The sequence below is a fragment of the Ammospiza nelsoni genome, chromosome 18 (assembly GCF_027579445.1).
Source record: "Ammospiza nelsoni isolate bAmmNel1 chromosome 18, bAmmNel1.pri, whole genome shotgun sequence".
NCBI lineage: Eukaryota > Metazoa > Chordata > Aves > Passeriformes > Passerellidae > Ammospiza > Ammospiza nelsoni.
Genome location: NC_080650.1, coordinates 1864635 through 1877014, shown reverse-complemented (window position 1 = coordinate 1877014; position 12380 = coordinate 1864635). Strand labels below are relative to the sequence as shown.

The window sequence follows — 12380 nt, the reverse complement described above, 5'->3', positions numbered from 1 at the left end:
GCCTATTAGAAACAAATAGCTGAGACAAACCATGGTTTTCTGGTGAGAGGCAGAACAAAACTGCTGGTGGGAATAATGTGAAGACAGAAAAGTCATCCTAGTTTCCTCATGTCTTGGAGAAGGCTATTTTTTGTTTTGTGGACAACAGTGCACCAGATACCCAAACAACATCCCCTGAGGATGGTTCAGAGCCTTCAGGCCTTCCTTGGCATCTGAACTGCTTTAAAGTCAAATGTCCTTCTCATTACAGAGAGGCCAGAGGGATCTCAAGTAAAGCCCACCAGTATTGCATGGATTAAAAAATAGCAGACTATCCCAGCATTCCCAAGGAAGAGCTTTCTTGTTTGTGTGTTATTTCAATCACTCCCACAGGGATACAGCAAACCATCCCCATCTTCCTGGCTATGAATGTGACTTCCCTTTCACTTCACTGAGGGCCTGGGCAGTTCCCAAGCCCAGCCTGCAGAGCTGCCCCCAGCACATTTATCCAGCAAGGCTTTCCTGCCAACCAGGAGCACGTCCAAACTGCAGGTAAAATCAAATAGAATCTACCCCAAGAGAAGATGAAAGTAAAACTAAACAGGCACACAAGCAAGGGATTTCTCCTTGCAACATTTATTCCATGCACAGAGGGGACAATTGTAAGTAAATGATTTGCTTTGTTAAATGAGACTGGGACAAGAGAGGCTTTCCTGGGGAAGATTATATTAAAGAACCACCAGAAACCGATTCCAGCCCTTCAAACACCAATATTAAATAAAGAGATGTGATAAATGAGAAGCATCAAGTAAAAATCAAATCAAGGCAGCGTATCCAGAAAAGCCAGACATGACCATCCTTAATTCAGCCTACAGGAGCTTCCAAATTGTTCTGGTGCATCTAATAGCCCAGTAAAAAGAGCCCAGCACTGTAACAGTCATGGGGAAAGCTGATATGCTTCAATCCCCAAAGTGCTCATGGAAAACCATCCAGTATCTCCAAGCACTGCTGGATGCATTGGGAACCATGATCTGCACTGAACTCAGCAGTTCTACTGCTACTCCTCCATGGCTAGACAGCAGGGATTTATTTTTCCAGGACAGGGGAGGAAAGAAACCAACCACTTGTTGCACGCTCACCCCACCTCAGGGAAAAGCATCCAGTGCCTCCAAGCACTGCTGGATGCATTGGGAACCACAAGCAGCAGCTCAGAGCCTCCAAGGCAGCTCCACACGAGCCCAGAACACAGACCCCACACCCAGCCAGGCCCAAACCCCCAGCCCTTACCTTGGAGAGGTCCTCGGTGCCCTGCTGGCCCTGGCTGAGCAGGGGCGAGTGCCGCAGCAGCGGCTCCTGCAGCAGCTCCAGGCGGGGCCTCTTGCTCTCCATGAACTCCAAGTCCGATGGCTTGGTCAGGTCAGAGAGATAGGAATGGCCCTCGGCTCTCAGGTGCAGCTCCTGAGATCTGGGGACAAAGGGAAAGCAGCCTTTAGACAAGAACCACCTCGGCTCTCTCCTGCTCCATGGCTGCAAACCACTCGAGGAGGAGAGGGCTCAGTTTTCCAGAAGGATCCACGTGGGGAGGCCAGCTGGCCCTGCTCCAGCATCTCAGGTCCCTGCAGACCCACAGGCACAGCCCCAGAGCTGCTGGGCATGGTGCACGTGCTGGAGCAGGAGCACCAACCCCTCCAAGGCCAAGGGGCCACCCTGCTGTCCCCAGCACTGCTGCTGTGCCACCTGGAAAGCCCTGCTGTCACCTCCTGCGCCACCACTGCAGCGGGTGCCTGTCCCTACACCTACAAAGTGAGTACGGTTCCAGGTCTGAGCCCTGACACACAGTTGGGCTGGTCAGAACAAGGCAAAGCTTGGCAAACCCTCAAATCTACCCCATAAATCCTCCAAGAGCAGGCAGAGCCCCCTTCTGCCACATTTCTCTTATTTAGTCAAAGGTACCTGCTTCAGTGTTTATATTTAGTGTCTTCTATAGGAATACCAAAGATTGTATGCTGGGGAAAAAATGCCTAGTCCTCCATGGCTAGACAGCAGGGATTTATTTTTCCAGGATGGGGGAGGAAAGGAACCAGGCACATGTAGCTGCACGTCTCTGACACAGAGCTGGCAGGCTGTACAGGCACATTATCCACTGATAGCAGCTGCACCAACGAGTCACATCGAGCTCAAACACCTTTTACCTGCTAAATATGATGCACTTGGTAACACCTGGAGACTAGGCTTGGGTTTTTTTAAAGAAATGTTGAACTTTTTTTGTACTTCTGTGTTCCTCAGCAGGATTCTCTTGTGGGAATTGTAAAGGGATCCTACAGAAATGCATTAAATCTCTTACTATGCCCTAGGATCAGCTTTGCTGCAGCAGCTCCAAGGGTGTGTTTTTAACACTTCAGGCAGAAGTGTCCCTTAAAAAAAATAAAATTAAGCACAGGAGAGTCAAAGCTTGTGAAAACGCATTTTTTTTTTTCTTTTCCCTCAAACAAGATTGTTGCAATTCTCCTGAGCTGGTGGTGAAGTGTCTTCCCCAGTTACCAAACACTAACAAACTTAAGAGCCTCTGGAGCTGCTTGAAGGGGAGGGAGAAAGAACAAGCATAGGAGACAGGGGGTCTAAAGTCTTGTCTGCCCCCCATCCACAAACTGCAACTGCTGACATTAAAAATCTCAGGGAAGAGGCACAAAGGGAGGATCCAGAGTGCCCTGAAGCCAGCAGCTGTAATGGCTCTGGCCCACATCCAGGGAGAGGATTTTGCAGAAATCCACAGTCTCAGGGCTGCCACCCTGAGCACTGCCCTGTGCCCTCCCTGCTGCAGCACAGCCACCTTAACCCAGCCCCAGGGAATCAAGATAAAATTGGAGGGTTATTTTTTAATTAAACATCAACAGCAGGCACAAAGCACATGCATGGCAAGCTCTGCTGCTGTGGGTTTGGGCAGCAGCTTTGCTGCTGACACACAAAGAGAATCTGGCTCATCCTCTTCCTCCTGCCCAGCAAAAAGGGGACAGGAGGATGGGGAGGCTCCAGCACTGCTCCAACATCCCAGACAGAATGTACAGCTCACACAGCAAACCCTGCAGAGCTGAACAGCCCTGAATCTGGCACTGAAGCACAGCTCGCTTCACCTGCAAACACCTCCCTGCTGAAGGATCCTCAGTTTTTCTCAGCAAGCCCAGAAATCTCTCCTGGCACCTCTCAGGTTTCCTGGTCCCAGCCCTTCATGCAATCCCTGCCTGCCCACAGCTGCATGCCAGCATTTCAGGCTCTGCTGTAAAACCCACGAACAATAGGCAACTGTTGAGCTGGGCAGGTGCTAACACCCAAGGCCCTGCTCTACTGAGGCAATTAAAAATCAGATGTCTTTATTTTCCCTTCTTCCCCCTTTTTAAGGCCATATTACCAAGAAGCTGCTAATTGACAAAGGAGGGCTCCAAGACCTCTGCAGTTGTCAGGAACTCACACAACTGGTGCACTCAGAAAAAACCCAAGGATTCTGAAGATAAGAGCAGCACTGAGCTTCACAAAGGCAGTTACTCACAGCCAGGCAGGGGCCACGCCAGGGAAAGCAGCTGCAATGTTATAAGGTGCTATTTTATTTCCATTTCCACATCCACTGGAACAGCCATTAACTTTATCCACTGGAATTTCCAGCCGCTCCCGAGATTACTCTGCCCAACACAACCCGCTCAGCCTGTCCTGGCTGCAAACACAAATGCTTTTGCTTGAAGCCTTCACACCTTTCACTCCTCACATCCACACCTGCAGCAAGCTCTTTACAACAGCCTTTTATACAGCACCGACGCTGCTGTCAGTGCAAAAAATGACTCTGCCTGAAAAACCCTCCTGTTACACCGAGTTCGGGGCTTGCTGCGTTTTCCAAACAGCTCCCACCCATCTGGTTTATTCCAGAGATTCCTACTTTGCTGAAGGGAAAGAGTGTTTTTAATTGCATGTGAGTTGTGCATAATTAAACGAAGCAAAGCAAATGCCAGCATTAATTATGAAGTGGGACAGGTTAGTCTTCACCTGAGTCCTTCACCACAAACACTGAACACTTTGGGGAAGCAGAGCAGCCTGAGATGTGCTGACACACAAGGCTGGGTGCCCAGGGCTTGCCCAACTTGCAGCCACCCCCACACATCTCTGCTCAGGGTAGGTGCAGGTCCAGAGGGCCAAGATAACCCAAGAGGAGACCTTTGGTTTATTACTCACCCTCCCAGCTGCAGAGCTGTGTTACTCATGCACCGGGGCAGATCCCTCAGCACACTCACAGAGGGTGGAAGGAAGGCAGGAGCAGATAAATTCCTACAGCAGTGTGGGGTACCTGCAGCTCACCCCAGCAAGTGTACAAGATGGGCTGAAAACACAGGGTTTTGGGTAGATGGGTATCAAGGAATCAAAGAATCCTTAAGGCCGGAAAAGATGTCTACAATCTTTGAATCCAATCATGAAGCTGAGAGCTGGGGAGAGAGGATCAGATGCAATATCCTGAGCTGCCCTTGGTTAGGACTTTTAAGAGCAGTCATGATGAGATCTTACCATGAGGGATCTTAGTTGTACTTTCCTGAAGCCAAATCACTGGGAAATGGGCAAGCACAAACTTTTCAGGAGGCCAAAGTCTCTCCCTCCCCAATAATCCACTGTCTGGCTCCTCAGAGCAGCACAATCCTCCCCTGCTCTTCAGACCTTCCCATTTCTCCCTTACCATGGGGCCAAACAACATAACCAGGCTGGCAAAATGATTCTCAGTGTCTTCTGGAACCAGAACCAAGACAAACCATGGCCTTGCTGGGGCTGTTTATTTCCTCCAGCTGAGATGGTTTGGTGGGAAATTGTCTACACAAAAAAAAGTTCTAAAAAGAGTATCCAACCCCCACAGGTACAGACAGACAATGAAATGCTTTTGAGAAACAGTAATATAGAAAACACGGGTGTTGAAGTGAATTATTTATAGCCAATGCTAAGATTTGTCAGAGGTTTCAACAACCTCCTTACGGCTAATGAGAGACAGTGTGAGACTGGGCAAATTGGGACCTGTTAAAGAGAGAAACTGGAGGCTTTGTAGAACCAAACCCACCACCAGGCACCTACAGAAACATGTCCAGGACCAGCTGATATATTCCCTTTGTCATGTAGGTGGGGAGGCAGATAAACCATCGTGACTTGACGGGAAGAGCTGCATGTCTGGGCGGGAAGATGGAGCTGCTCCCACACCCTCAGCAAAGTCTGCCAGCAGCAGGACTGAGTCCTCCCAAACCAAAGGTGTGGGACAGCCTGGAGCAGGATGCTCAGCTCACCGTGTGGCCCAGCTGAAGGACTCCCAGGTCCTCAGGAGCTCTGACCAAGCACCCCCGTGCACCCTCGGGATGCTTGGGCTGTGCATTCCCACTCAAGGGCAGGGAGCAGTGGCTCAGCTGCCCTGCACAACCCCTCAGCCACCTTCCAAGCCAACTGCAATGTAGATAAGAGCAGATACTTTATTTAAAACTGCATATTGAAGATCCCCATACACAGAACCTGTATTATTCATGGACAGGACCAGCAGAAGCTTTAACACAATAGCACTGCCTCATTGAAGAGGAAGAGAAGGAACATTTCTCTCTCCACAAGCTCCCCCACATGCCTTCTCCAAGTATTTAAAACTGCAGCCTGCCAGTAAAGCCCTCCTGGGTGGCTGGAACATCCTGAACCAATGGCTTCAGAGCCATCCCATGCCCATCCATGGACACGCCAGGCAGCCCACAGCAGAGCTTGCGAGGTAAGGCTTGTCCCCAAGTGCCTCCACGCCAGCATCTGCCCTCTCCAGATGTTGTTTTCCTGTGCTCAATTATGGGGAAGAAAAAACTGCAGCTCCTGGTACATAATTTCCAGTGTGAGAGACACAGATAAACGGCTGTGGGGATTTCAGCCACAGCGCCGCTCACTCCTGAGAAAAGGATCACCTTTAAAAACGGAAACTTAATTAAAAACCATAAATAAAACCAAATTGGTCGTGCTGTTACCTTGGGAGCAGCTGGTGCCATTTGGCCCAGCACAGATGAGGGCTGAGAGCCGTGTGTGATTTCCAGCACCACGCACGCTGCCCCAGCTTCCCAGCCCTCCCCAGGCTCCCGGGCCAGCAGGATTAATCCCAACGAGAGGCACAGCGATGCAGCCTGCTCTCCATGTGCCACACTGCACATGGCTACCTCAGATGGCTGCAGAAACACAGCAGCTGTTTAATGTATCCTAAATGTCACCCTGCAGATCCACACTGGGCAAGCTCTTCAGACTCCTTGTGCCTGCTGAGCAGAACGGCTCTGAAAGAGGAGCATGGTCTCCTGAACTGGGAAAATAATCTATGAAAATAGTGACTCATTCTGGATAAAGGTGGAATACACTGTGTTAACACACAGACCATTTATTCCATTTATTTACAGCAACATTTTCTGCCAGAGAAGAAGAGAGAAGTATCCACCCTGGCATTCCTGCATTAATATGGAACCTTGCTCTAAAATCCTAACACATATGAAAAGTCAGAAAAATCCAGTTCCTTCATTTTTCAGATCCCTCACCCTCTAGCACCTGCCATTTAACACTCAACCCAGTTTTTCTCACTTCTTCTGAGGACCAAAATATATATAGAAGAAGGAAAAAAAGCCCTAATCCTTGTCACCTTGCCAGGACATTCCACTGCAAGTATTCATGGTACGACTTGTACCAACAGCAGATCCTGAAATACTTCTCTTCACTCCTGCAGACCAGTTGGCACAACTGAACAAGCTAAGGGGAAGTCTGCAGATCCTTCCAAGAAAAAGCCTGCTACCAAAAAAACCATCATGGAAAGCAGCACATCCCTGCAAAGACAGGCACAGCCAATTTTCCCTGCAGCAAGAGATTCAGAGTGGTTCAGGTTTTCCTTCCTTCTTCCAGCCAGAATTGCTGCACAGGGAGCTCAAATCTTTGCCCAGCCACCAAGGGGTGATGACAACATGGAGAAGGGCAGTCTGGAACTTCCCAACAAGCTTCTTGCTCAGGAAGCCCCAAAATGCAGGACCATCTCAGCATTCCATTCCTTCCAGCAAGTCACCACTCCTCACTTTTTGCCAACAACTCTTGATTCATCCTTAACACATTGTGCCCATTGTGCTTTACGTCTTGTTTCCTTTCCACTGAATCACAACTAACCACCATCCTGGTGCCCACAGCAAAACAGCAGCAGGAGAGACTGAAAACCTGCACAGCTGTAGAAGACCATCCAAGCACGCCCAAATGATTTCTGTGGGATTTTGAGCATCCCCAGGGTCAAGCCTCCAACACCACGTGTAAAGACAACCTGCAGAGGCTTTAGAGATTTGTCCAAAGGGAAGGTAAAGCCAAAATAGGGGATAACAGCCCAAAAGCAGCACATGGAGCAAAGGGAATCCCTGCAGTTTCCAGGACAGGAAGGCAAACAGCAGCACTCACCAGGCAGGTGGGCTCAGAGGAACTGGGACCCAGTGGCAGCTGCAGGCAGTGCCCTGGATGAGTGCAAGGCACGGTGCTGAGGGCAGGGCAGGGATGCCCACCTGGGAATGCTCCCAGGGCTCAGGCCCCAGCACTGCCTGCCTGCCACATCCCACTTGCAGCAGACTTGCAAGCTGATATCCTTAAGGAGCAGAGGGATCCTGGAACCACAACCAAGAGCAGACAGGCTGCTTCCTCTCAGCAACGGGGGATTGGAAGGGCTCCCCTGTGCTGACACTGCTCCAAGGGGAGGACTGCCACGTGCCCACCACCCCTGAGTGCCAGCTGGGCTGTCAGGCAGGGAACCACAGCAAGGTCTTCCTTTCAGGCCCAGCACACCCCTGTGCTTGCCTGCACTCACCCCAGAGCCGTGCTGGGGATGTTGTTTGCCTTGGGCTCCCTCCTCCCAGCCCCTCATGCCGAGAGCCAGCTGCCTCTGCTTGAAACCATCAATCCCAGCCCAGGAACAAAGCCAAGGCTCTGAGCCTGCCAAGGGGACTCAGCTGCAGCCACGGCTGCCATCACCACCTCGCTCAGCCAGGCTCTGCTCTGCACCAGGAACAGCCACAGCTATGTTTTGGGGAGGGCACCAATGACCAACCCAACCTGCTGCAGGGTCTGGCCCTGGAACCCTCAGGGGAGTGACCACCAGCCAAAGGGCTCCTCTTACAACACAGCAGAACTGTGTTACAGCAGCTCCTCAGACCACCAGGGTGAACCAGCAAAGCCCCCAGAGAATGGATTGTTAAGTTTAGAGCTTAAAGACGCAGAGAAGCAGCAGTTGGCTTTGAAAAACAGAATAAAATCGCCCCAGCCCCAATATTACCCAATCTGAATAATCTCAATAACTGATTACATTGGATTGAAAATTTCTTTACAATTTCTTCAATCACCCCCCTCTCCTTTTTGCATCCCCAGATGCCCCCAAAATTTTTCAATGTCTATGTCTCAGCATTCTGGCACAAGATGTCAACTGAACTGAAATAGCATTTATAGCTTTACTACATAATATAATTTTTGCAAAAGTACTATTTTTTTAATGTTAAGGGGAAAAGGGATGGAATGTAAGTTATTAAAAGAGTTTCTTTTTACAGCATGCCAAAACATCACCATTCAGGTTGAAAATGTGGTACCACGGTAAGCATGTGGATGTATAACATCCCCTGACAACTTTTATTAACATTTACCCACATTCATCTGATTGTCAACATAAAAATAAAGTTTGGGGACTTTGAAATATTTGTAAGTCAAGGCAGATGCCTGGGTGACCACACCAGATCAGGCATGTAGTACAGCAGACACCAAGGTTTGCAGTTGGGCTTTTTTTTAGTGATACAGAAAAACCAATATACTTTTTTTTTAAACAGCAAATTACTGGAGAGCAGAACTGCTTCTCCACTTTGCAAACCATCAGTAGTGTGAAAAACAAAAACAGGCAGGAGCATGTTGCAGGGTCCTCTTTACCCATCTTCCCCAAATTTAGCTAAATCTGACCCAATTCCAAGTTAACCGTGTTACTCTGTGCTAAGAAATCAAAGCACTGAGAAATCAAAGCGAGCCAAGGCAGTGCAACATGCTGCAATAAATTATGGGTTATCAAAAGTGCCACAACCCTCTGTATGTGCAGGTGCCACATGCATAACCCAGAAGGGCATGTCCAGATGCAAAATGAACTTTGGGAGCTATTTTTTGCCTTCAAATTCTCACAGGTTTGTTTCTGCTGAGCACCAAGCTGAACCCAACCTTAGCAGAAAAAGAGGATGCTGTCTGTATTTATTATGCATCCAGCACCCTGAGCTCTTACTCCTCTCCCCTAACAGTGATGATTTTAGAGAAACAGATTCATCTCTGACTCTGCACTGGTTTTGTTCTTAGCCTTAGGAATAAGCATTAAAACAATTGGTTTGTGTGTACCTACTGTAGCAAGGCTCTTATTTCACTTCCAGGGCAGTTTTTTTCCCCAAACCATAAACATGAAATGCAGAAGAGAAACTGTGAGAGAGAGCAGAGTTTTGCATTGAAACAGAGAGTGAGAGTGAGGTCCTTCAAACAAATCAGCTGCTGTGGTTGAAGCATGTTCAGCATTCCCAGCCACAGCACTGGCCTGACTTGCACCTAAAAACTCTGCCAGCCTCCCATGGGGGTAGGACAGGAAACAGGGACACAGGGAGAGGCACCAAGGGAGCAGGGAGGAAAAAAGGGCTCAGAGAAAGTTGTGAGGGGAATGCAGAAAGAGAAACAAAAACAATGAAAGCAGGGAGGAAGAGCAGCAGCAGAGGAAGCGGAGATGGGGGAGGAAATGAGCTCTTCTCACTCCTCCCTGCAGCCTCGGGAGCCACAGACCAAAGCAACCACACGGCTTCACTTCCTATGCTGAAGGAGCCAACACAACCAGTCACAGCCACGTGAACCTCTGCAGAAGTGAGGGGGTGGCTCTTTTTGTTGTTTGTTGTTTTCAAGACTTCTTTACAACGCGTGCCAGTCATAGGTAAGGAACCAGGAGGCAAAGACACCGCTTGATTAGCAGAAGGAATCCAAACCGGTGGTCAGTACCCAAAACCAGTGTCCCACGGCCCGGGTGGGTCCCTCCCAACCCTGCTGCCCCCAGCCCCAAGCCCTGCAGGTGCAGGCAGGCAGGCTGTACCTCTCATTGCCCGGCTGGAACTCGGAGAGCAGGGACGGCCTCCGGCGCTGCGGCTGCATGATGGAGCCTGGAGGGAGGTGGGACGCGAAATCCCTGGAATGATGCTGGTACTCCAACAGGGCCACGTCCTGCAGGAACAGAGAGCAGAGACCATCAGCCTGCTGGCAATTCTCAAACAAACAGAACAACTCAAAAAACCCATGTAGATATTCCTCCTCTGAAGTACTGGGCCACAAAGCGCTTTGCCCTCCCCAGTAACTCCCAGTCCCACTACTGGAATGGCGGCTCAGCCCCTTGTTCAGTACAGCCTTTTCCTGGGGCTGCAGGCAGAGAAAGGCTCATGGGAAAGGACCACTTGTTCAACCCAGCCTTTTCCTGGGGCTGCAGGCAGGGAAAGGAGCCCTTGTTAACCCAGCCTTTTCCTGGGGCTGCAGGCAGAGAAAGGTTCCTGGGAAAGGACCCCAGCAAGCCCAACCAATCCACACATGGATTTCTGGCATCCAAGCAATCCCGATGGCAATTGTGAATCCAAGAGTAAGAACAGGTAAGAGCAAAATTAAGTCACAGGATGCTTTCAGCTTCAATAGTCCACGTAGCAGCATGGAGAAAGAAGAAACAGGGGGGAAAAAAGAACAGAAGAAAAATCACAAATGTTATCTTGAAAATGTTCCTTTAAACACAGCTCCCCTGGGCTGAGCTCAAGGGGTTTGAAAGGACAGTTTGCTACTTATTATGTGTACGTCCCTTTTGTTCCTTGACCCTTGGAGAGTACAGTACAGTATGTTCCTGATTTTAATTAAATAAGAAGCCCTCCTGGTCTGTGCCACAGACTGATTCCAGCAGCAGTATTTTAGGCAGCTACATTCAACTGCTATTTTTTATTTGCAGATAGATACTTGACCAGCAGACTAATCATCTAATTAACTAAGACCTTCAGCAATGGCATAGAAAACCCTGTCACAGAATAACCCTGGTAACACTGACACACATTTACCTCAGAAGAACCAATTCCACCTGGGAGTCTATTTCTGAACAGTTCTCAACTGGAACAAGAAAGAAGCTTTAACTTCCTCAAAAAGAAAGAAGGAATTTCAGGGTTTACAGGGAAAAAAAAAATCAATAAATAAGACACCACATGCATGCAGTTAATGTGGGCAGGGGGAGTCTCAGCCCCAACAACTGGAACAGGAATTATTTGATCTGATGTAGTGAAGATCAATATGAAAACTGGGGAATTGCCCCAGAAAGATGAATGGCAGGAAAATAAAGGGCTTGGGAGCTTAAGCAGCCACAACCTGAGCCTGGAGACGCTCTCTCCCAAGCTGGAAGTGAAAAGAGCAGCATTTCAGTGGATGTCATGCTGTCCTCCAGCAAGCTGTGGAGTTGGAGTATCAAGGTCCAACATATTTGACCATCAGAGAGTAAAATGAGAGTTTTTCTGGAAAGCCAGGAAGAAAATCAGAGATTACAAACATTCAGCCTGGGAGAGCCAAGAAAAGCAGATCCCCTACCTCCCATCCAGCCTCTCTGGCACAAAAGCTGAAAAGGCCAAATACCAAAGGGAGGAGGAAGGGGAATTGTGGCGTCCTATGGCCACCACTTCTCGTGCCTAGAAAGCTGCGCTGGCTTTTGGAATCAAGTTTATTTCTCCCCACTGTCCGGCAATGGAGTGATGCTGCTCCTTCCCTGTTCTGACCAATGTTGGGGAACACCAGGAACAAGAGACTCTGCCAGCCCCAGCTCCATCTCCAGCCTGGCCATCCCAGACCTCAGCCTCTGTCCAAGGTGTCTGCACACAGGTTCTTGTGACATTTACAAGGGCATGACCTGGACAGTGCCCACTCATCCTCCCAGGGCTGTCCTGCTCTAAATCCAGGGGTGTGGGGAGGATGCAGCCCCCAAAGCTGCTTCCCCATGCAGGATGCCAGGGACAGAACACGCCATCACTCCAACCACAGATGGGACAAACACAGACATCTGAAGTGAGGGAGCCCAGCAGCTCCTCCAAAATCCCTGCCTACAAACAAGCTTCCCCACGTTCACACTTGTCCTGGTTTTAAATGAAAAATAAATATTTAAATAGAAGAGTGATGCAGCTCCTGACATCCACCTACAAAACAAACACATCGTGTCTGGGAAGACACACCACTAGGCCCAAAACCAGGACCATCACTTTCTGTGGGCGTATAAACAAGAATTACCCGTCTGGGAGGCTCAAAGGCTGTGCCCTTGAGAAAAAAAAAAAAAGGCTCTTGCATGCCCCAAG

At 49.3% G+C, this 12380-nt stretch overlaps 1 protein-coding gene across 1 annotated transcript in view; it reads right to left on the bottom strand.

Moving 5' to 3' along the window:
• NCOR2 (nuclear receptor corepressor 2) overlaps nucleotides 1-12380 on the bottom strand; it is a 226199-nt gene that overhangs the window by 133412 nt on the left and 80407 nt on the right. The window contains exons 3-4 of the mRNA XM_059484874.1: nucleotides 10115-10242; nucleotides 1267-1444 (exon numbers count right to left, since the gene is read on the bottom strand). Coding sequence (XP_059340857.1) covers nucleotides 1267-1444; nucleotides 10115-10242 — 306 coding nt within the window. The remainder of the gene's footprint in view (nucleotides 1-1266; nucleotides 1445-10114; nucleotides 10243-12380) is intronic.